The 25,411-nt window shown below is 35.7% G+C and overlaps 1 protein-coding gene across 5 annotated transcripts in view; it reads left to right on the top strand.

The window, feature by feature from the left end:
* The window catches only part of INTS2 (integrator complex subunit 2), a 54,988-nt gene that overhangs the window by 15,172 nt on the left and 14,405 nt on the right, over window positions 1-25,411 (top strand). For all 5 annotated transcript variants that reach the window (XM_057535972.1, XM_057535971.1, XM_007190273.2 and 2 more), the window contains exons 10-16: window positions 3,106-3,177; window positions 3,265-3,379; window positions 5,191-5,259; window positions 9,184-9,318; window positions 10,468-10,644; window positions 12,128-12,236; window positions 23,230-23,334. In XM_057535972.1, coding sequence (XP_057391955.1) covers window positions 3,106-3,177; window positions 3,265-3,379; window positions 5,191-5,259; window positions 9,184-9,318; window positions 10,468-10,644; window positions 12,128-12,236; window positions 23,230-23,334 — 782 coding nt within the window. The remainder of the gene's footprint in view (window positions 1-3,105; window positions 3,178-3,264; window positions 3,380-5,190; window positions 5,260-9,183; window positions 9,319-10,467; window positions 10,645-12,127; window positions 12,237-23,229; window positions 23,335-25,411) is intronic.

Below are 25,411 nucleotides of genomic sequence, written 5' to 3'. Positions count from 1 at the left end.
AATCTGATGACATTCTGATTCCTGGTCCTTTTTGTGGCTTGTTCTTTTTAAATATGGAGTCATGTAGGATTAGCCTTTTGTCCCTAGGGTTTTGAAATTTCTGGATGATGTGCTTTTGTATGGGTCTGTTTTGTCTTTCATCTTAGGTGTTTTGTTTTTTTTTTTTTGGCCACTTCACATGGCTTGTGGAATCTTAGTTCCCCAACCAGGGGTCGAACCCAGGGCCCTGGCAGTGAGAGCTCTGAGTCCTAACCACTGGACCTCCAGGGAATGCCCTCATCCTAGGTATTTAGTTAGCCCTTTTAACCTGGGAACTCACAGTGTTCAGTTCTAGGAAATTTTCTTGAACTAATTTCTTGGTAATGTCCACCACATGGGTTTTCTCTGTTTGAAACCTCCTCTTATTTGGATATTGGACTTCCTGAAATTATCATCTTATTTTCTTATTCTTTCTTATTTTCCTTATCCTTGTCTTGTTCTGCATTTTAAAAAACAGCTTTATTGAAACACAATTTACATACCATAAAATTTACCCATTTTAAAGTGTACAACTTACATTGCCTCCTGAATAAAAAAAAAAGTGTACAATTTAATAGTTTTTAGTATATTTACAAAATCATGCAACCATTACCACAATCTAATTTTAGAACATTTCAGTCACCTCAAAAAGATACTGCCTATACTGCCTTTTAGGATTTGTTCTCAACCTTGTCCTCTAATCCTATTTAGTTTTTAATTTCTAAGAGCTTTTTTTTATTCTGATCGTTTCTTTTTTATAGTGTCTACTGCTTCATTGTGGCATGGTTTCTCTGATATTAATCATAATGATTGAAGGGGTTTTATTTGTTCTGTTTCTTTTCTCTAAGTTTCTTTTTTTCTGCCTTTTTTTGTTCTCTATTTTTCAAGTTAGAAGCTTTTTTTCAGAGGTTTGGTAATTCTTGATTGTCTGTTCATATTTAAGAGTGGGAAACTAAAAAGCAGGTTAGAACTTCTGAATGCATAGATGGGAAACTCTTGGGCTTTTCAGAGTCTTCGAGAAGACTATTGTCTTGCTTAGGGAGTGGAGGCCTAACAGGAGATCCATAAGCAAAGTTATAAATAAAGTGAGGGTTAAGGGCTGGGAGGTCTCAGACTGCAGTATAATCATTCACATAATTCTTCTACTTTCAGAAAGGTGCTCTGGATATCCCTGATTGTCCGTCAGTTCAGAGACACCCTCTTTTACCATATCCAGAGAATAAATCTCTAGTCTCCTCTCTACTGGGGGATGGGTATTCATCTAGTTGTGTAGAATGGAGGTGATTTGGAGGTCTACTGCTCATATAGACTGTCTATATTTAGTCTCTGTCTTCATTCTCACTCCCAGAACTGCCTGGAGCTGTCAGTTTCTGAGGCCTTTGGGGATTCTGTGGTATAAGTGGTAGATTGGTTTTCCCACCTGTCAGTTTAGTATTCTGCTTTCTCGGGTCTGCTAAGTCAGTTATCACTCATCCGTGTTGGCTCTGGCTTCCAATAGTTTGTGTTGTCGTCCCTCATCATCATCCTATGCATTTATGCCTTTTAAGAAAAACCCTTTAATGTAGTTTGAGTTGTGTGTTTCAGGAAGGTATGAAATTAAGTACGTGAAATGAAGTACTTTCTTTTCTCTTTACCTGAAGTAATTTCTTTCTTTTTTTTAAAATTTATTTTATTAAAGTATAGTTGATTTACAACGTTGTGTTAGTTTCTGGTGTATAGCAAAGTGATTCAGTTATATATATATATATATATATATATATATATATATATATATATATATATATATATATAAAACCTGAAGTAATTTCTAAGCATTGTCTCTAATCCTCATTACTTCTGTAAGGTGGGTATTTTTATCTTTATATTATAGGTAGGAGAGCTGAAGTTCAAAAAGATTATTTAAATTTCTTGTTCAGGGTCACACTAACAGTGATTAGCAGAGATGGGATTCCCACTCAGATCTGGCAGGCTCTAAAGGCTGTAATCTTTCTACTACGTAACACTGTCTTTTATTAGTGGAATGATTTAGGTGTGGTTGAGAATGACCTTTTTAATTTTCTTAGCTTTGGGTAGCAGGCTTTGTAGTTGCATTTTGTTTTACCTGTTTATACTGCAATGAAGTAGAAGGAGATCAATGAAAATTATTTTTACAAATCAAAATTATTCCCTTTAAACAAGTCATTCTTGTTGGTGTGTTTTTATAACCATTTTTCATATCTGATGAGCCCCTGGCTATTTCTTTTTACTTTTTGAGTAGTGATCACTTTTTTCTCTGTAATTTTGAGTTCTGCTCAAAATGCTTCTATAAACTAAATTTCATTTTCCAGGTAAAAGATGGTCTGAGTTATTACTGTCCATGTACTCAGTTTGTGACTTTTTTTTTTTTAAACGTTTCTTTAATTAATTAATTTATTTTATATTTATTTTTGGCTGTGTTGGGCCTTCGTTTCTGTGCGAGGTCTTTCTCTAGTTGTGGCGAGCAGGGGCCACTCTTCATCGCGGTGCGCGGGCCTCTCACTGTCGCGGCCTCTCCCGTTGCGGAGCACAGGCTCCAGACGCACAGGCTCAGTAGTTGTGGCTCACGGGCTTAGTTGCCTCGCGGCACATGGGATCTTCCCAGACCAGGGCTCGAACCCGTGTCCCCTGCATTGGCAGGCAGATTCTTAACCACTGCGCCACCAGGGAAGACCCTCAGTTTGTGACTTTTTGATGATTAAGTTTTAACACTAGATTTTTTTCTATATGAAATAAGTATCAGCTGTTAGTATGTGCAGTTATCCTAACATTTTAGTCCCAAAGGACCTTTGTTTTTCCAAGGAATGTGAGGACGTTTACTCTCTCCAACCTTCAAATGCAGTAACTGAGACTTTGAGAGGGTTTGACTATTAATATTCATAGAGAAAAGTAAAGGTTCTCATTCTTCTTCTGTAGAACTGCTTCATATCTCAATGACAATTAATGGCCAATTCAACAAGCCATTATTTTGAGGAAAAAATAATTTCTACCAAAAATAATTCCAGAATGATTTTTTATTCTTATGCTAGTATATCTGACTTAAACCAGTGACTTCTGATATGTTTTATATAGTACGCCTGAACAGGAACAGCTAATGGTAGTGTGGCTAAGTTGGATGATAAAAGAAGAAGCTTATTTTGAGAGGTAAGACGACTTTTTGTTTCAGTTAGCTGAGTAAGTATTTCTTATCCCTTTCTTTGGAAATTCATATTTTCTTTTCTGTTTCAACAGTACTTCAGGCGTCTCTGCTTCTTTTGGGGAGATGTTATTATTGGTTGCTATGTACTTTCATAGCAACCAACTTAGTGCTATCATTGACTTGGTCTGTTCTACTTTGGGGATGAAGGTAATTTCCTTTTATCTTCTTTCTAAAGACGGTGTTTCTAAGCTGGACATTTTCTTGTAATGTTAAGTAAATAGATTGTTTTCATTTTGAAATAATTTTAGTTGTTTAATAGTTTGAAACTATCAAGAGCTCTTAGAAAAAATACATTATGAAAACACTATTCACAAGAATAATAGATGTTCTATGTAGAAACCTTAGAAAACACAATAAAGAAGGGAAAGATATAATTCCATGTTCAGAGATATCAGGTACTGTTAATAGTCTGGTATCTGTTCTTTCTTTAAATTGATCTACATATTTTGTAATTTTAATGAACTTACCAATATATGATAAGCACTTCCTCATATCCATAAATATTCTAATACAATATAATTTTTAATGGCTGCATTGTAGTTCATCATATGGACCGATCATGATATTCTTAATGGATCTTTTCTTATTTGCCATGTAGATTTTCCAGTTTCTGAATAATGCTTAGATGAATATCCTTATGTATGTAAATATATGCACAGGCACTCATACATGTATATCTTCAAACACTTTTTGGATTATTAGGATGAAGTTCTAGAAAGCAGTACTAAGTAAAAGTATAGTGATGTTAAGCTGTTTAACGTGTATTGCCATATTATCTTCCAGAGAGATTATACCAGTTTAACTGTTCTCATTAGTGAATGAGAGTGCCTATTTTCCTAAACTCTTACCATCACTGGGCATTACCATTCTTTTTAATCTTTGCAAATATGGTGAAAAATCGTCTTACTTATTTTGCATTTCTTTGATTACTAGTGAAACTATGGTTATTATTATTATTTTTTATAGTTACAGTTTATATAGAGGTTTTTTGGGGTAGTTTTAAAACATCTATGTGCTTTAGCTGGTTTATTTCTTTTGTGAAAGGCTTGTTGACGTCCCAGTTTTTCTATAGGGATTTTTATTGATTTATTTTTCCTTTTACTGATTCAGAAGGGCTCTTTATATGTAAATGATATGCTGTTATGCCTTATATAGCATATTGGGTTGGCCAAAAAGTTCCTTTGGGTTTTTCTATAACATCTTATGGGAAAACCCGAAGGAACTTTTTGGCCAACCCAATATTTCATTGATTTCAAGACATATTTTACCCAATATTGAAACTGGGATTCATTTTACAGTTGATGTATAATGTAAATGTGGTAATGTTTCACCTCTTTTTTTCTTGAAAAGCTACTATTAAATCTGTGGTGCATCTTATAATCCTTATTGTCTTTAAAAGTGGAGAAGTACAATATAATATGTCACAGTTGATTTTTCCCAGTCTTTTTTGCCATGTGAAAATTATTATTTTCTATGTGTGTAATATATTAAGTATTTTTTTTGTGGTTCTTACTTTGTTTTTCTGCTAAGAAATGTTTTTCTTTCCTAAGGTTTATAGAAACGGTCACATATTTTCTTCTAGTGTTTTTGCAGCCTCATGTTTTAAATTTAAATTTTTAATACATTTGGAGTTGATTTTGGATATGGTATCATGTGCAAATCTTTATAGGTATTATCCAGAAAGATAGCTATCCTACCTCCATTTATTGAATAATCCACTTCTTCCCACTGACTTGAAATGCCAATAATGGTATATTTACTAAGTACTTTAATATGTTGGTTCAGTTTCTGAGGAAAACCACACTTTAATGTTGAGTTTGAGAAGCTACTTCTGAAATAGAGTATTTGAACATTAATTTTATATATCACAGTCATTTTAGATAATAAATTTACCAGAGAAAATTGTGCTTTATATATTTTATTTTCACATGCTGTTGAAATTCTTTTGGTTGTTTTAGATTGTAATTAAGCCAAGCTCCTTGAGCAGGATGAAGACTATCTTCACACAGGAAATTTTTACTGAGCAGGTACTTCTTTTAACTTTATTCCTGGGTACTTCTTTAACTTTCTTTTACAACATTCTTTGGGGAAAAGCTTACATGTTTCAGTTTTGGAGCATTATATAGTTTTTTTATTCCTTTTTAGTTTCCAGTGATAATTTATTTAATATTAGAAACTTCTGTAAAGAATAATCCTATTTAAAATTTACTTTTAAAGCTATTTACTACATATAAAAGCATGTAGTAAATAAATTTACATATTTTGGAGACTTTGAATAGATATTTAAGAGTATAGTCTTAGATATTGATGGTAGGGATCTCACATAGGGTAATCAACTGGTATTGTCAGGAGAAAAATAACATAGAAACCTATTTAAACCTTCTCAGCTGTGAGGTGCATGTCTAACTAGATGATAAGCTAGAGTCTAAATTCCTTATTCTAGTATTTACCTGTTCTTATTTAGTTTCAGCACTTTTGTCCATGGGTAATCCTAATGATATTTTATTTTTCCAGTGATGGAGACTATTCTTTTATTTTTTTCTTTTTTTAAAATTGAATTATAGGTGATTTACAATATTGTATTAGTTTTAGATATACAACAAAGTGATATGGTTATACATATATATGTGTATATATCTATATTCTTTTTTGTTATTCTTTTCCATTATAGTTCATTACAATATATTGAATATAGTTTTCTGTGCTATACAGTAAATTCTTATTGTTTATCTGTTTTATATATGATACTGTGCATCTGTTAATCCCATACTCTCAATTTATCCCTCCCTGTCCTTCCCCTTTGGTAATCATAAGTTTGTTTTCTATGTCTATGAGTCTGTTTCTATTTTGTAGATAAGTTCATTTGTACTGTTTTTCAGATTCCACATATAAGTGATATCATACAATATTTTTCTTTCTCTGACTTACTTCACTTAGTATGATAATCTCTAGGTCATTCCATGTTGATAAAAATGGCATTATTTCATTCTTTTTTATGGCTGAGTAATATTCCATCACACACATACACACACACACACACACACACCATTCATCTGTTGATGGATACTTAGGTCACTTCCACGTCTTGGCTATTGTAAATAGTGTTGCCATGAACATTGGGGTGCGTGTATCTTTTTGAATTAGAGTTTTTGTCTTTGACGGAGACTATGCTAAAATTTAAAATTAATTCCTGGGACTTCCTTGGTGGCGTGGTGGTTAAGAATCCGCCTGCCAGTGCAGGGGACACGGGTTCGATCCCTGTTGCAGGAAGATCCCACGTGCTGCAGAGCAACTAAGCCCATGCATCACAGCCTCTGAGCCTGTGCTCTGGAGCCTGCAAGCCACAACTACTGAAGCCCGCGTGCCTAGAGCCCCTGCTCTGCAATAAGAGAAGCCACTGCAGTGAGAAGCCCGTGCACCGCAACGAAGACCCAATGCAGCTAAAAATAAATAAATAATTTAATTAATTAAAAAATAAATAAATAAAATTAGTTCCCAGGTTCATTTATCAATTTAAATCTCAGAATACAAAAATATGTATATCTTAAAAAATGAAATATTTGAAAATACTCATAGATCTGCAATTGTTGCTTCTTTTAGGTTAATTAATATTCTTGGGAATTCCCTGGCAGTCCAGTGGTTAGGTCTCTGCCTTTTCACTGCCAAGGGTGTGGGTTCAATCCCTGGTCAGGGAACTAAGATCATGCAAGCTGTGCGGTGCAGCCAAAAAAAAATTCTCATTCCTGTACCAAACTCTGCCTTCTCCCCTCAATGCACATACACTCCCACATAACAGTCACACATAGGATGTAGGACACTCATAAGTTATTTTTCATGTGTTTAGTTTGAACTAACTGGAAGACACCTTTGGGGAGGGTCTCTGAAAGACAGTTAGTGGTCTATGCATGACACAATGAGAATAACAATAAAAATTCCTGTTTATATTTATGTGATACTTTATAAGTCACATATATTTTTCCAAAGAAATTTATTTCCCTCTCGCAAAAACCTTTTTTTTTTTTTTTTCCACACACACACACTGTATTTTATTTTTACAAGAGATAAATAGACTGACACCAAGCATTGTACATGGATGACCACAACAAAAGCAACAATGATTGCAATTACCAAACATGAAACACACTCATACTATGTCATAATATTGACATTCAGTCCAGTAATCCTCCACTGTAACAGCTCCTTTACTTTGCAGTGAAAATTGATTTGTATATTCTTTGCCTCTGAGTCCTTGTGGGATTTTTTTTTTTTTTTAATTCAGACAGAAAGTCACAAAAATTATACTCATCCTCATCAGTTCACTCAGTCCCATGTAATTAATTTTTTTTTTCATCTTGATCTTTTGTTAGCACTTTTATGAGTTCATCAGTTTTTCATTAGAGTTCTGAAAATGCTTATTCATTCAGTTCAGCAGTACAGTCAGTTACCAGAAACCTGTACTTGTCAGAGTCTTTTCCATGAATTTCTTGAAGATGAAACCCTTTTATAGGAACATACTTGCAAAATCATCAGAGTACACCCAGAACTGTCTGTAAATGACAGAAGACTTAAAAATGACCATGGTTAAAGATTTGATGAAAGTTCATAATAATGCAGTTGACAAGAAAATTAGTTATTTCTGAGATATACATTTTAAAGTAATAACTAGGATTATTACTTATAACCTTATACCAGAACATATAAGATTTTTAGAAGTTTCCTGTAATGTCTGAAACATTTATATTAACATATTTCCATACAAATACAAATATAAGATTTTTAGAAATTTCATGTAATGTCTGAAACATTTATATTAACATATTTCCATACATATTTCCATACAAATACAAATATAACATTTTTAGAAATTTCATGTAATGTCTGAAACATTTATATTAACATATTTCCATACAAATAACCCAATGAAAGTTTAGTATTAGTTGTTTTGTTTGTTTTTTTATACTGCAGGTTCTTATTAGGCATCAGTTTTATACACATCAGTGTATACATGTCAATCCCAATCGCCCAATTCAGCACACCACCATCCCCACCTCACCACAGTTTTCCCCCCTTGGTGTCCATATGTCCATTCTCTACATCTGTGTCTCAACTTCTGCCCTGCAAACTGGCTCATCTGTACCATTTTTCTAGGTTCCACATACATGCATTAATATACGATATTTGTTTTTCTCTTTCTGACTTACTTCACTCTGTATGACAGTCTCTGGATCCATCCACGTCTCAACAAATGACTCAATTTCGTTCCTTTTTATGGCTGAGTAATATTCCATTGTATATATGTACCACAACTTCTTTATCCATTCGTCTGTTGATGGGCATTTAGGTTGCTTCCATGACCTGGCTATTGTAAATAGTGCTGCAATGAACATTCGGGTGCATGTGTCCTTTTGAATTATGGTTTTCTCTGGGTATATGCCCAGTAGTGGGATTGCTGGGCCGTATGGTGGTTCTATTTTTAGTTTTTTAAGGAACCTCCATATTGTTCTCCATAGTGGCTGTATCAATTTACATTCCCACCAACAGTGCAAGAGGGTTCCCTTTTCTCCTCGCAAAAACCTTTTGAAGCAAGTAAGACAATATTGTCTCATTTTGTAGATGTGAAAATAGACTCAGAAGATAAAATGACTTAGCTAAAGTCATTGAGCCCAGATTTTATGATTCCAAATTTTATATATTTTTTAATCTTACTCTAACCCCCGTCAACATATCTGTGTTCAAAAGCAAATTTTAAAATGTAGAGAACTTCACAAATACCTAAATGCTACCTCATCACTCAAAAATAATTAAATCACGTAATAATTGGTTTTTATCATTCCTTCCTGAGGACCGCATTTGTATTAAGTTTTGACAGTCTAACTGGCTAATCCTCCCTCTTTCAGAGTAATTTTATATTTGGTTCTGTCATATGTATTAATACTATTTTTCCCTTTTAGGTTGTCACAGCTCATGCAGTTCGTGTCCCTGTCACCAGCAACCTGAGTGCCAACATTACTGGATTTTTGCCTATTCATTGTATTTACCAGCTTCTGAGGAGTCGTTCCTTTACAAAGCACAAAGTATCAATAAAAGTATGACCTTACACTTATATTTCAAGCTACAACCTAAGTTAATGCTTTCTTCCCAGTTCCGTTTCAGTCTGTAGACCTTTACTGTGGGTTTCGTGTGTGAAGTGTGTCTAGTTACTAGTCGTTTATATAGTTATAGTAATTAGGCTCTCAATTTCAGATTTTTAAAGCAGTATAACTGTTCAGTTATTTACAAAATGTACACTAGTACCTTTTAAATTCTCAGTAATATCGTTTAGCTATTTCATTAAACCTTAGTAAAAATTGCCATTTCTGTACTTGGTTTTGTTCACCAAACTGAGAAAGTTGCTGGTTAGCCATGACCAGTATTTGTACATTTGTCATAAGGACATCTAACATCTAACTTGAATATATTTTTGATATGTTTTCAATTTGTTATGTAGTTGTCTATACCAAACAGTTAAAAGGTCCTCTAAAGAAAAGGCTGAACCCCAGGAGGTAAAAGAAATCTGTTTGGACCATTTCTAAGAGGCAATTTTATTTATAAAGAACCATGAACAATATATACATTGATATATCACATTTAATTATCCTTGTTATCATGATTTAGTGAAGTTATTTTCCATCTTGATTGTACCTTCTGCTTCTTTATATTTTTAACAATATAATAGATAAGAATTAAGAGTCCAAATGCACACCCAGCATTTCTTCTTGGCCTCTATTTGTGTAGATAGTTAATCTCCCATAAGTGGTTGTCAAAGTCACTTTCTTAATCTGTCTGAGGGTTTGTTGTGAAGAACTGTCCCTGTCCCTAAATTTCTTTCTGTTGTGGGGTCTTCTACAGCAACACATATGGTGCTCTAAATACAGATATAGAAGGGACTTAACAGTGTTTTCCCCACTACTTGAAAACTAATAGATTAAAAACCCAAAGTCCAAACTCAAAACTCAAACTCATCATTTTAGATTTATCATCCACTTCACGGTATTCTCAACTTTAGGGTATAAAAGTATTTCCTATTTTTAAATCAAAGACAGCTGTGAAACTGGATAATATATTTAATAACTGCTAAAAGTTAATAGTGAGTTTCACTGATTCATAAATCATGTAAAATTATATGTGCTTTTAAAATTTTGCTTGCTTTTTCTTATTGCCATAATTGATTTGGTGCCTGTAACCTTCTTTTTTAGGACTGGATTTATAGACAGCTCTGTGAAACCTCCACTCCACTCCATCCTCAATTACTTCCTCTGATTGACGTGTACATAAATTCTATACTTACTCCTGCATCTAAATCTAATCCAGAAGCCACAAATCAGCCAGTCACAGAACAGGAGATACTCAATATTTTCCAAGGAGTCATTGGGGTAAAATAGTGGCTTTTCTACATTTATTAGCTTATTTTTCTTTTATTCTTTGGACTGACTCCATGTTTTTTCCCTGATTATTAGAGGAGAACAACTTCTAGGTGGTTCTGAATTTAAGATGGTATTCAGTTTTTTTAGATCACTTATAAATATTAAAAGAATGGTATTAGTTCCAAGTAGTTTGTTGAATAGGCACTTTTCGAGGAATTCTTTCAAGAGCTCCATTTTCCTTTTTTTTTTTTTTTTTTTTTGGCCGCGCTGTGCCCCTTGCATTGGGAGTATGAAGTCTTAACAACTGGACCATCAGGGAAGTCCCAAGAGCTCCATTTTAAAGCTTAAGGAGTGCTGTGGAAGTTGTGTGTTTAACAACGGACTACATGACATTTCAACACATTCAACCAGCTTTGTTTAGTTTCCTGGGGATCTAAGATCTACCTAGATTATTATTATTATTTTTTTTGGTTTGTTTGTTTTAATTAATTTATTTATTTATTTTTGGCTGCGTAGGGTCTTCGTTTCTGTGCGAGGGCTTTCTCTAGTTGTGGCAAGCGGGGACCACTCTTCATCGCGGTGCGCGGGCCTCTCACTATCGCGGCCTCTCTCGCTGCGGAGCACAGGCTCAAGACGCGCAGGCTCAGCAGTTGTGGCTCATGGGCCCAGTTGCTCCGCGGCATGTGGGATCTTCCCAGACCAGGGCTTGAACCCGTGTCCCCTGCATTAGCAGGCAGATTCTCAACCACTGCGCCACCAGGGAAGCCCTACCTAGATTATTAATGGAAAACTTGAAGAAAATTTTTTTTCTCCAAATATACTTAACTGTACAATATCATTTTTAGGAATTATTTTCTTCATGGTAATTTCAGATAATACTTGAGACTCCTGTAAAGCTTTTTGAGAAGCAGCCTGATGGGACTGCTGTTGCCTTTTTTCCCCTATATTCTTTTTTTTTTAAAAAACAGTAACTTTTTAAAAAAATTATTTATTTTTGGCTGCGTTGGGTCTTCGTTGCTGCACGTGGGCTTTCTCTAGTTGCAGTGAACGGGGGCTACTCTTCGTTGCGGTGCATGGGCTTCTCGTTGCGGGGGCTTCTCTTGTTGCTGAGCACGGGCTTTAGGGCGCGTGGGCTCAGTAGTTGTGGTGCACGGGCTTAGTTGCTCCACGGCATGTGGGATCATCCCGGACCAGGGCTCGAACCCCTGTCCCCTGCATTGGCAGGCGGATTCTTAACCACCGTGCCACCAGGGAAGCCCCTTCCTATCTTAAAAACTGTTAAGCATGTTGCTTTTCATCTCCCAAGCCATCTCAAATTTAACTTAGACTTCAAGTTGTCTCTTTGAGTTTAATGCGAACACAGCAACATTTCTCCCAACTTGTTTGAGCTTGGGAGCAGCAACACTGAATAATCTATTTTGAATGCTTTTGCTATCAAAGAGCACTCATGAAATTTAACAGTATTTTAAAGTGTTTATAATATTACCTCCAGGGTGACAACATCCGCCTTAATCAGCGTTTCAGTATCACAGCACAGCTTTTGGTGCTTTATTATACACTGTCTTACGAAGAAGCTCTCCTAGCAAACACGAAGACTTTAGGTAAGTTGTGCATAGGTGAATGTTTCTAGTGATAGTTCATCTTATTTGCTTATATTTTGTTACTTTCTAGGCTGCTGTATGAGAAAATAAGGTCAAATATTCTAACGAGTTCCAGCATCATTCTACAGTCTTTGCAATGGAGGCATTGTGTACTCTGATGTGTAAATACATGTATGTGTGGGCATATAATCACCACTTAAGGCTCAGTGCTGCTTTTAGCAGCCTGAATTAATGGATAACTGAATTGTCTGTATTTTAACAATTTTAGTGACCTTACTAACTAAACGTAAATTAAGAGATAAACCTAAAGGAACTGCAACTGTAATATTTTTGCTTGATTTCAATCTGTGCCCTATTCTTCCTTCCATTAGTGTGAAGAGTAACAATCTAAAAGCAATAGAAAAAAACCAATAGTAGGTTTTCCTTTGCCATTGAAATTATCACCGAACTAGGCTTTCAGACTTAGCTATTTCATATAATATCAGGTTAGATTTAGCATAGATGATATCAGTATAAAGTAGTATGTTTTCCTCTATTTGAAAAAGAATATTCACCTGTATTTTAGCCTTGTTAAATGTATTTAGTTCCATATTTGAAACAAAAAGAGTGTCATTAAAAAGTCGGTAGGCATTGAGTATATAAATGCAGGGAGAATTCTTTTAAGGGAGGTTAATTTGTCATAGCTGAGTGGTTTTACTTTTTGAAAGCTATAAATTAAAGTTACTGTTCAGTGTGTGGCAGATCAGTTTCTTTTATTTTTCCGAAGTATTGTGTTTTAAATATTCTGTGAATTTCTCAGCTGCTTTCTTTTCTGACTACAGGTGTTAGGGTTGTACAGATGATATACCACAACTGTAATTATAGTCTTTGTCATATCAGGACAAGATGGGCTAATAATAAGCATTAGGTAATAGTCTCCCACTTTTATCCACATGTAATGAATTCTGTTAAGGAATATGACACTTGTGGTTTAATGGATAGTAGGGGAATGAGTTACGAGGAGGTATTCTGGGGAGAACTCAGACCTTTAATACTGTAGCAGAGGACTAAGATACACCCTTAGTTTTTGTTTAAATTAATGTATAGCAAAAAAAAAAATCTTAATACAGAAAAGTACAGAGACTAGTGTAGCCAACTTTTGTGTATATACCATGCAGAATTAACAGGTCACTCAGAATTTTTTGGACTGGAAGAACCTTTAAAGATTATGTATCCCAGTCCCCAGTGACATGCTCAGTTCAACCCTGTGTTCGTGTGAAGCTGCTGTTCTTTATGCAATAGTCTGATGGATCTTAATTGGAAAGTTAAGGATTTTAGGTTAGGAGTACAACCCAGCCTGGATTGAGTCTTTGAAAAGGAACTGGGAGATTAGAGGAAAGTTGTTAGGTTTTTCCAAGATTCTAGGCAAAAGATGGTGGTGGTCTGGACTGGTAGCAGTGTATATGTATTTTTTTTCTTTTTTTTTTTTTGGCTGCGCTGGGTCTTCATTGCTGCGCGCAGGCTTGTCTCTAGTTGTGGCGAGAGGGGGCTACTCTTCGTTGTGGTGCACTGGCTTCTCATTGCGGTGGCTTCTCTTGTTGCGGAGCATGGGCTCTAGGCATGCGGGCTTCAGTAGTTGTGGCGTGTGGGCCCAGTAGTTGCGGTTCGCGGGCTGTAGAGCACAGGCTCAGTAGTGGTGCAGGAGCTTAGTTGCTCTGTGGCATGTGCGATCTTCCTGGACCAGGGATCGAACCGTGTCCCCTGCATTGGCAGGCAGATTCTTAACCATTGCACCACCAGGGAAGTCCCTGTATATGTATTTTGAAGGTAGAGCTGAGAGGTTTTGCTGATGGATTCATGAGGTTTGAGAGACAGGAGCCAAGGCTGATGTGGAGGCTTTTGGCCTAACCTATAAAATGGCTATAGACTGAAATAAATGAGCAGGTCTGTGGGGGATCAGGAGCTAGTTTTGGACGTATGGAGTTTGAGATGTCTGATAGACTTTCAAGTGGGGATGTTATGGAAACAGTTGTAAATACTGGCCTAGAATTTAGGGGAGATACCAGCACTGAAGCTTTGAGATTCTTCAGCATATATATGGTATTTAAAATCATGACATTAAGTAAGATTACCAAACGGGAAGGTGTGGGAGGAGACTCAGGAGGATGTGTTGTCCTGGATGCCAAGGAAAGAATGTTTCAAAGAGGAGAGAGAGATCACCTGTGTCAAATGATGTTGATGGATCAAGTAAGGTTAGGACTCAGCTGATGACCGCATATAGCTTGCTGGAGGTCCTTTGACCTTTACAGTTTTATTAGTAAAGTTTACACTTTTTTTTAGGATGAAAGCTTGATTGTAGTGGATTCAAAAGAAAATTAGAGGAGATATACTGGAGACAGTGAGTACAGACAGTTCTTTTGAGGAATTGTAAAGAGAAGGAGAGAAATGAATGTGATAATTGGAGAGGAAAATGAGGTCAGGAGAGGACTTTTTTTTTTCTTTTCTTTTTAAGGTGAAAGAGCTAAGAGAATGTTTGTATTCTGTTGGGCGTAATCTAGGAGAGAGGGAAGGCTGATGAGAGAATCCCTGGAGGGATATCCTTGATAGGTGAGAGGAGATGGGATGTAGAAGACAAATGGAGGGATCAACCTTTCCTTGGAGAATTTTTTCCCATAGTTCAGGAGATTTTTTTCTAGTCTAGTTTCTTATCTCCACAGGGAATAAATAATTGGAGAATATGTCACAACATGAGAGAATTTTGCTTTTCCACAGCCAAAAAAGATAAGTATTCTTCCTCAAATTTATTCCTACCTGTGAAGTTTTGTCGTAGTTTCAGTACCTTGTTAACTGGTCTGTGGTTTTGGCCTTTATATTAAACATTATCAGCAGCCACCAGGTAGCTGTAGAAGCTCAAATATGGAATTCTGACACTTGAGATAGAGCCAAGTATTAGAATATCATAGTCATTAAAAAATGTGTTTGTATATATACATCTTTTTTCACACATGCATATTTTTGATTTATTTTAAAATATTTATAATACATGTGTATATATTAATTTTAGTTAAATAGTGTATTGATCCAAAAGAATATGTGTAAGAAATGATAATATAATAAATCCCTGTGTACTAATACCCAATTAAAATATGAGCATTACCATTATATTTCCAGTTTTTATACTTAAAAGAGTGTTTCCTATTTATTACATCTGAAGACTTTATTACTAGGTAAAAGTTTATTTTTACATGCTTTTGAAGTAAAAACAATACTAATGAATATTGAACATATGAGAAACTGTTTATCTGCTCTTAAAGCAGCCGGTGGGATCCTAAACACAGTCTCACTCTTAAGTAGCTAAAAGTATTACTTGCTTAACTCTCTCCCTCAAGCTTAACTTCATTTAAAAACAGGGTCTGGCTGCCTTTTCTGCTTCTGTCCTGTTTCGTGTGAAGTTTCCTTCTTTGTCAGCAGCAGAACAAGACACATACTGTGGTATTTGGGAAACTGTAATGTTTACTGCCTCTGAATTCCTGAACTTGAAGTTTTTCTTTGCACTCGATAGTTAATTATTTTCTTCCCAGAAGAAAGTTAACTCTGCCTCTATCAAAATGCAGAAACCTTTAAGCAAACATTGGCGGATGTTTTTTCTTGGCAGCTTGAAGTTTCAGTGCTGTAAAATCAAGTTTGACCAAAAAAGGTTCTAAGAGTTAAATGACTGTAGTGTAGAGTAACAGTATAAGAATCTTAAACTTATTTCATTATTTACTTAATTACTTTCATATCTTAATGCAAAAGAACTGGCTTTTTTTTTTTTTTTTTTTTTTAATATTTATTTATTTATTTATTTATGGCTGTGTTGGGTCTTCGTTTCTGTGCGAGGGCTTTCTCTAGTTGTGGCAAGCGGGGGCCACTCTTCATCGCGGTGCGCGGGCCTCTCACTATCGTGGCCTCTCTTGTTGCGGAGCACAGGCTCCAGATGCGCAGGCTCAGTAATTGTGGCTCACGGGCCTAGTTGCTCCGTGGCATGTGGGATCCTCCCAGACCAGGGCTCGAACCCGTGTCCCCTGCATTGGCAGGCGGATTCTCAACCACTGCGCCACCAGGGAAGCCCAAGAACTGGCTTTTAAAATAAAAACATTTATTAAAAGAGTGTTTACTGGAGGAAATTGAGGAAGTGAAAAATGTACAAAGACCAAAGTAAAACCACCCATAATTCTGCTGCCCAGAGGTAATCACCGTAGAATTTTGCTAGAAAACCCTTTAGTCTTTGCACATATGATAACTTTCACAAAGTTGGAATCATATGTTTTTAATCTACCCTTTTTAATAATACACTTTACACATTTGCCTATTTAGTAAATTTTTTTCTGAAACATGATTTTTAATAGCTATATAATATTTCTTCATAAATACGTACCATTACTTAACAAATTCCTTATTGTTGGACATTTAAATTATTTCCACATTTTGCCATTATAGAGAGTGGTGGAATGAATATCCTTAGAGCTAACTCTGTATACAGGTATACTTATTTCTGTCCTTAGGACCAAACTACTAAATCAAAGATTTTGGAATTATAAGATTTAAAAAAACAAATTGCCATATTGCTTTCCAGATAGGTTATATCATTATAGATGTTTTGTATAAGACATTTGTATAAGATGTGAGTGCCAATTTTTTGCAGTACTGACTGTTGTTTATGGTGTGTTTTAATTATAGAATTTTATAAAGAGGAAACTCTTTGAAAGCGAGGTACTAACATTATATGACTCATCACCTATCTATTCTTTTAGGACATTATTATATCACTTTTAAAATTTATGTATACCTTTAATTAATTTTGGTGTCAAGTATGGGGTGCAGATTCTTTTTTTTTTTTTTTAATAATTGGTTATTTGTCAACATCACATAATGAATAACATGTCATTTTCCTATTACTTTGGAAAGTTGCTCTGATGTGTATCGAAGTTTTATTACAAACCTATGTCTGGTTTGGGGTTTCTTTTTTTATGTTTGATATTTCCAGTTCCTTTAGCCATTATTGTTCTTGTTCAATATTTCTGTCCATTCTCACATATATAATCTTTCACATGAACTTTATAATGATTTTGTCAAATTCTACAGAAGAAAATCGTATTGGGATTTTGATTAGAATTATGTTAAACAGAGATTAATTTGGAGAGAATTTACATCTTTACAGTAGTCTTTCCAGCTAGAAATATGAAATAATTCTTTTTAAAGTCTTTTTTATTTTTATTTTTTTGGCTGTGCCACGCAGCTTGTGGGATCTTAGTTCCCCAGTTAGGGATCGAACCCAGGCCCTGGCAGTGAAACCACCAAGTCCTAACCATCGGACTACCAGAGAATTCCCTAAAATAATTTTTTCTTTTAAATTATTAAAATGTAAGATTCATGAAGGTTGATTTTTATCTGTTTTTGCTACCGTATCTAGCATTTAGAATATTACTTGAAACATAGTAACCACTTAGTAAATGTTTTTGAATGAGTGAACTTATTCAAGTTATTTTTTTAATGTCAATTAAATTTTATTTTTCGTAGGTTCTGTATAATTTTTTCTTAACAAGTTATTTCTGGTTACAGGAAAGGTATTGACATTTAGTTTGGATTAGTCTCTGAATTTCTTAGAGTACCATTTAAAATTTTTTTAAAAATTTATCAAGTGAATACTTTTTCAGCAGTTATTGGGATAGTTTGGTCTATTTATATAATTTGTTGTATAATTAATATCTGTATATTTCTGGAGTGGGCTCTACTTGCTCTGGGTATGTTATTCTTTTAGCATGGTGCTAGATTTGATTTGCTTGTCTTTTTTTTTTTAAATATGATTTATTTCCATCTGTATGTAAACAAGTGAAATTGGCCTTTTTTCCCTTTTTCTTTTCATTTCTTCTTTTTTTTTCTGGCTTTGGTATTAAGTTTACACTAATTTCACAAGTGAATTAGTTTTCCATAGGATTGTTTTAAGGATTAAAATGTCACAAAAACTAGGGGCCATGTAAATAGTATTCAAAACATTCCCACAGTTTCGTTGAGGATGAGGTTAAAAGTTAGATTTGAGGGCTTCCCTGGTGGCGCAGTGGTTGAGAATCTGCCTGCCAATGCAGGGGACACGGGTTCAAGCCCTGGTCTGGGAAGATCCCACATGCTGTGGAGCAACTGGGCCCGTGAACCACAATTACTGAGCCTGCGCGTCTGGAGCCTGTGCTCCGCAACAAGAGAGGCCGCGATAGTGAGAGGCCCGCGCACCGCGGTGAAGAGTGGCCCCCGCTTGCCACAACTAGAAGAAAGCCCTTGCACAGAAACGAAGACCCAACACAGCCATAAATAAATAAATTAAAAAAAAAAAGTTAGATTTGAATCTTTGAAAGCGACACGTTGGAAGAAAATTGGAAGTGTGATTGCGCATGTTGAATATATAAAAACAATGATCTTACCATAGGCCTTTCATAATTATAGTTTAGTCTTTTACTGGAAGATTAAGTATCCTTAATGTTGTATTTCTCAGAGATGTTAAAGAGAAATAATTGCTTTAGGCAGGGCTTCATGGGCTGCTAGTTCTTTGATGGAATTATTAATATGTGAACAGGATTTTGTCTTCAGTTTCATATGTCCAGAAACTTAAATGTTGATACTTTACCCTAAGCTGATCTTGGGGACTCTAGATCTTAATAATACTGGCTAACATTTGAGTGCTTGTTATGTGCCAAACACTACTTGAAGCTCTTTACACCTGTTAACTCATGTAAACCCTCACAACAATTCTGTGAGATAGGTACTGTTGTTGTCTTTATATTACAGGTGAGAACACTGAGGCACAGGGAAGTTAAGTGACTTCCCTTAGTTGTAAGTGTTGGAACCAGGATTTGACCATCACTGGAACTTATATATATTTAATATTAATCCGTTTTTATTATTCAAAATAATCTATCTTTACTAGTGTATATTAGCATTTTGCCTAGTTATAATCAATCTATTTATCTTAATACCATTTTATATTCCATTTTTCCTCTTTAATGTTATTTTGTACAAACAATAATGTTATTTTATATCCATGAAGTTGGGCCACAGAGTTGTGGTTTCAAAGTGGTTTTTAGTATTGAATTTCTTTTTTCTTTTTTTTTTCTTTTCTTTTTTCACCTTGTGACACTCTTCCCCTATTTCTTTTACCCCTCATCCCCCGCTCCTCTGGCAGCCACCAATTATTTCTCTGTATCTTTGAAGGTTTTTTGTTTTTGTTTTTTTATGATTCCACATATAAAAGAGATCATATGGTATTTGTCTTTCTCTGTCTGACTTATTTTACTTAGCGTTATGCCCTCCAGTTCTACCCATGTTGTCACAAATGGCAAAGTTTCATTCTTTTTTATGGCTGAATAACGTTCCATTGTATGTATATATATATGTGTGTGTGTGTATGTATCATATTTTCTTTATCCATTCATCCATTGATGGACACTTAGATTGTTTCTGTATCTTGGCTATTGTAAGTAATGTGGCAGTGAACATGTGGGTATATATAATCTATTCAAGTTAGTGTTTTCATTTTCTTCAGATAAATACCTAGATGGGAAATTGCTGGATCATATGGTAGTTCTATTTTTAATTTTTCGAGTAACCTCGTACTGTTTTCTTTTTTAAAATTAATTAATTTATTTTTTATTTATTTGTTTTTGGCTGCATTGGATCTTCATTGCTGTGCGCGGGCTTTCTTTAGTTGCTGCAAGCAGGGGCTACTCTTCGTTGTGGTGCGCAGGCTTCTCATTGTGGTGGCTTCTCTTGTTGTGGAGCACGGGCTGTAGGCGTACGGGCTTTAGTAGTTGCAGCATGCAGGCTCAGTAGTTGTGGCACGCGGGCCCTAGAGCGCATGGGCTTCAGTAGTTGCGGTGTGTGGGCTTAGTAGTTGTGGTGTGTGGGCTCTAGGGTGCACGGGCGTCAGTAGTTGTGGCGCATGGGCTTAGTTGTGCCACAGCATGTGGGATCTTCCCGGACCAGGAATTGAACCCATGTCCCCTGCATTGGCAGGAGGATTTTTAACCACTGCACCACCAGGGAAGTCCCTCCATACTGTTTTTTATAGTGGCTGCAGCAATTTACATTCCTACCAACAGTGCACAAGTGTTTCCTTTTGTCCTTATCTTCATCAACACATGTTTATTGTCTTTTTGATAATAGTCCTTCCAACAGGTATGAGGTGATAGCTCATTGTGGTTTTGATTTCCATTTCCCTGATGATTAGTGACGTTGAGCATCTTTTCATGTACCTGTTGTACCTCTGTGTGTCTTTTTTGGAAAAATGTCTATCCATATCTTCTGCCCATTTTTAAAAAATTTATTTATTTTTAATTTATTATTTATTTTTGGCTGCATTGGGTCTTCATTGCTGTGTGTGGGCTCTCTCTAGTTGCAGTGAGCGGGGGCTACTATTCTTTGCAGTGCATGTGCTTCTCATTGTGGTGGCTTCTCTTGTTGCGGAGCATGGGCTCTAGGCATGCGGGCTTCAGTAGTTGTGGCAGGCAGGCTCAGTAGTTGTGGCTTGCGGGCACTAGAGCGCAGGCTTGGTCGCTGTGGCATGTGGGCTTTGTTGCTCCGCAGCATGTGGGATCTTCCCGGACCAGGGATCAAACAGTGTCCTCTGCATTGGCAGGCGGATTCTTAACCACTGTGCCACCAGGGAAGTCCCCTTCTGCCCATTTTTAAATTGGATTGTTTGGTTTTTTGCTCTTGAGTTATTTATATATTTTGCATATTAGCCCCGTATCAGATATATGATTTGCAAATATTTTCTCCCATTTAGTAGGTTGCCTTTTCATTTTATTGATGGTTTCCCTTGCTGTTTTGAAGCTTTGTAGTTTGAAGTAGTCCCACTTGTTTATTTTGCTTTTGTTGGTTTTGCTTTTGGTGTCAGATTCAAAAAAATCAGTCAAGACCTGTGTCCGGGAGCTTAGCACCTGTGTTTTCTTCTGAGAGTTATATGGTTTCCGGTCTTAGGTTCAAGTCTTTAATCCATTTTGAGTTCATTTTTGTGTGTGGTGTAAGATAGTGGTCTAGTTTCATCTTTTTTCATGTATTTTTATTTTCAATTTCTTTCATTAATGTCTTGTAGTTTTCAATATATAGGTCTTTCACCTCCTTGATTACATTTATTCGTAGGTGTTTTATTCTTTTTGATGCAGTTGTAAATGGGGTTGATTTCTTTTTTTTTTTTAACATCTGTATTGGAGTATAATTGCTTTACAGTGGTGTGTTAGTTTCTGCTCTATAACAAAGTGAATCAACTATACGTATACATATATCCCCAAATGGGGTTGATTTCTTAATTTCTCTTTCTCATTGTTTGTTATTGGTGTATTAGAAACACAACAGATTTTTGTGTATTGATTTTATATCTTGCAACTTTACTGAATTTGTTTATTAATTTTAACAGGTTTTTTCTTTCTTTTTTTTAATTCTTGTTACCTTTATGGAACTTTGACATCCAGAAAGGCCTCCTCAGCCACTCATTTACCAACCAACTCTACTTCACTCTTTAGGAAATTATTTGGTTCTGGCACAAAGCCATGTACCCTAAGGTGCTCCTTAAACGCTAGCTCCCTCATCTTACTGTAGAGGTCCCACGTATTCACCTCAGCGTTTGCATGAGAGTCACTTATGTGGGCCGAAATACTTGTCGCTTTTACCACCTTTTTATTTTTTTAGTTATAACAGTTTTTTGATAGAGTCTTTAAGGTTTTCTGTATAATACCATATCTGCAAATAGTGACAGCTTTACTTCTTCCTTTTCAATCTGGATGGTGTTGGGACCAGAATTTGACTGTCACTGGAAGCTATGTTTTTTTTTAACTGTGTTTTGAGATACATTCTTACTCAGTTCATAAAAGATTTGTGTGGAAAACTGGGATGCTAATTTATTAATTTACAAGGGGGATTATATCTAACCAAGAGGTATATGGTCTGTTTAGGCAATGATTCTCAACCTTTATTCTAACACTTGCAACTCATATGCTTTTTATCTTCAATAAAAATTTGTTGAGCTTTACACTGTGTAGCTTGTATTTGGAAAAGAAAAAGTATATTGGAAATGCTTTTTCAAACTATGGACACCCTGGTTGAGATGATCATATAGTTTTGTTGTGTACAAGCAGAGTACCTTGGAATGAGATGAGGGTGTCAGGCATATAGCATATGGTGGAGATGAGATAAAGAAAGATAGCATTGATTTGTAAGGACCTTTACTCTGTGGGATCTGGGAATCCATGGAAGGTTTCTGAGCGTGGAGCCAGAGACATGTGATCTGGCCAAATCTCAATTTAAATAAGAGGACTATGGCAGCAGTGTGAAGGATGGATCAAAGACCAGAGAAATTGGAGTCTGGGAAATTGAGCCGTAATAGTTATTTAAATAAATGATGAGTAGGCACTGACTTAGGATAGCAGAAAAAGAACAGAAATTAAGATGGATTTGTTTAAAAAAAAAAAAGCATGTACTTGTTAGTTGAAGGTAGAAGTTGTGAGAGAAGGAAGTCATTCATATTTCCCAACTTTCATCAAAAAGAGTCACCACTAATACATAATATGATTAAATTAAGGCTATTGGCATCATGAAGCTTTAAGCCGTGCTGGCATAACTGCATTTGGTCTTCCTAATTAGATTTGGGAGAGTCTTGACTGACTTCTCAGCTTTGGGTGTTTTTTTTTGTTGTTGTTGTTGTTTTCTAGTGCAGGGCACTTATGCAGGTGGCTTCTCTCACTCATGATTTTTCTTCCCCCTAGTTTCAGTTTCGGGGCATTTTCCAAGACATTGCCCTTAAGTATGTTCTTGCTCGTCCTATGTATTCATTATTTTGGTAGTGATTCTTCATCTTTTATGAACTATATTCACAGATTAAGTGAATTAAAAGTAATTTGACATTGTGTTTGTTCCCATTTGTGTTGAAGGTTAAAATTTCTATTGCTTCTGACACTGTATCTTACATTTTTTAATCTTTGACTGACAGCTGCCATGCAAAGAAAGCCCAAATCATATTCGTCTTCTTTAATGGATCAGATTCCCATCAAATTTCTTATTCGACAGGCTCAAGGACTGCAGCAGGAGTTGGGAGGTATTTGTTTTATTTGCTTTTTGGTGCCAACGTTTATTGTTAAAAAGTACCTACCGTTTATGATGTTATAAAGTGTAATAGGTGCTCAATGTTTAAAGCCCAATTCAAGAGTGAAATTCCTCTTTACCTCCCTTGCTGTCTTACTCCCTGCAAACCACTCCTCACCCCCAAGGCCCTAGTTTCATTTTGGTGTGTAATTTCAGATATTTCTTTCTATAGGGTGAACCATATGAAATTACAGGTATTCAACTATTTTTGACCTCCAAAAATGCAGTTTCATATGGTTGAAGCTAATAGATACACACACAAGTAAAAAATTCTTTTTTTAAACTTTAAATGGTATTATACTCTCTCTCTTCTGAGATTTGCTTTTTTCTCTTTGAGTCTTGGAAATCTTACCATGTCACTTCATCTCGATCTACCTTATTGTTTTTAATTGCTCCATAACATTCCTTAGCGTGGAATTACTATAATATTTTTACTGTAAAACTGTCAAATAGAAATATAGTACTATTTTTTGAAATTCAAATTTTTTCTTAAATTAACACCTTTTTATAATGTTTGAATGTGTGGGTTGTTTGTTTTTTTCTTTTTGGTTTGTTTTTTTGAAGTTGGGGATTTTCTTTTTCTGTCTTTGTTATGGTTGGTTTCCAGGATGGACGTGAGCTTGCTTTCGTCATCTTTAGCCAGATGTCTGCATTTATTTATTATATCTTTACATTATCTCTTTCTAGAGAAATGATGTTATATTTGGCAGCTTTTGGCAACTAACCTGTTTTATTGAAGAGATTATGAAGTGTAGATTAATTTGCACTATTGTAAGCAGTCATCTTTGTGACTGTTTTGGGATAGTCTTGACTACACATATACTTGTGCATTAAATTTAATACCACTTTTGATTGTTACAGTGCCTTTTCAAACAGAAACATTTATTTTAAGCAGTTTCTATGAGAAAGGAAACAGATACTTATCCCTCTTGGGACTAAGCAGTGGTTTGATTTGATCTAAGTTGCATAATAAGGGGTTGATTGGATCTAACGTACTTTTATTACTACTGATACTCTTACTGCTAACTCTCGCAACTTTGGAGATGATGATGATAATTGTTTAGTAGCAGCAGCATTTATTAGGTAAATAACATAGTGGCGCTTCATATATCTAAATAGGCATTTTTACAGTATCATCATTTATTTTCTCATTATTAATATTACACAATAATAATAATGAGTATTCTAACTATGCTGTAAGCAAAAGATTAGAAACAAGACTTAGATTTAGTCAAAGGAGGCTTTCCTGGCCCTTTTGAGCTTCCTTAACCCTTCTTAAAAGAAGACAAATGCACCCCCTTGTGGGTATCGTCAGTACTGCTTGGGTTGGCTGACATAGCTGTGTGACTTTGGGAACGTTCATAAATATCTTTCAGCCTGTTTCCTTATAGTAGAATGGAGACAATATTGCTTACCTTCTAGGAATGTTAGGGTGAAATGAGGAAATGCACATAAAGTGTACATTTAGGTACTCAAGTTGGGCAACTTTAATTTCACTCATCTATAGCAATGATTCTCAGCTGGGTTGGAGGAGAGGACATGTTCTCCTGTAGAAGCCTATCAGAATTTCTTCTTTTAAAATCTTTTAAAACTTTTATTTATTTATGTTTTGGCCGCGCTGCTCGGCATGCAGGATCCTAGTTCCCCTACCGGGGATCAAACCCGTGGCCCCTGCAGTGGAAGTGTGGCATCCTAACTACCGGACTGCCAGGGAATTACCAAGCCTATCCGAATTTCTGAGTGAGGCCTTTTTCAAACCATATATGATCTCCCCGAAATGAACATTCTTTTCCCTTCTCTTTTTCTCCTCCCCACTCAACTCTTGAACTACCGCTATGTCAAACAAATTTTCCTGATGGGAGACTTTTATGCTGGGATAAGGTGGAAGAAAGCTTGAGAACTTTTGACAAAAGTAGTGGCTTCCAGCTTCCTGTGCATCAGTTCACTTGGCGATCTTTAAGCAGATTCCCTGGCTGAGCTACTGAACAGAAGTTCTTAAGCTGTAGTATGCATGCATAAGAAGGGCAGAT

Source organism: Balaenoptera acutorostrata, chromosome 20, assembly GCF_949987535.1.
Source record: "Balaenoptera acutorostrata chromosome 20, mBalAcu1.1, whole genome shotgun sequence".
Classification (NCBI taxonomy): domain Eukaryota; kingdom Metazoa; phylum Chordata; class Mammalia; order Artiodactyla; family Balaenopteridae; genus Balaenoptera; species Balaenoptera acutorostrata.
The sequence above is the reverse complement of the archived record's forward strand: the minus strand, read 5'-3'. Positions and strand labels throughout refer to the sequence as shown.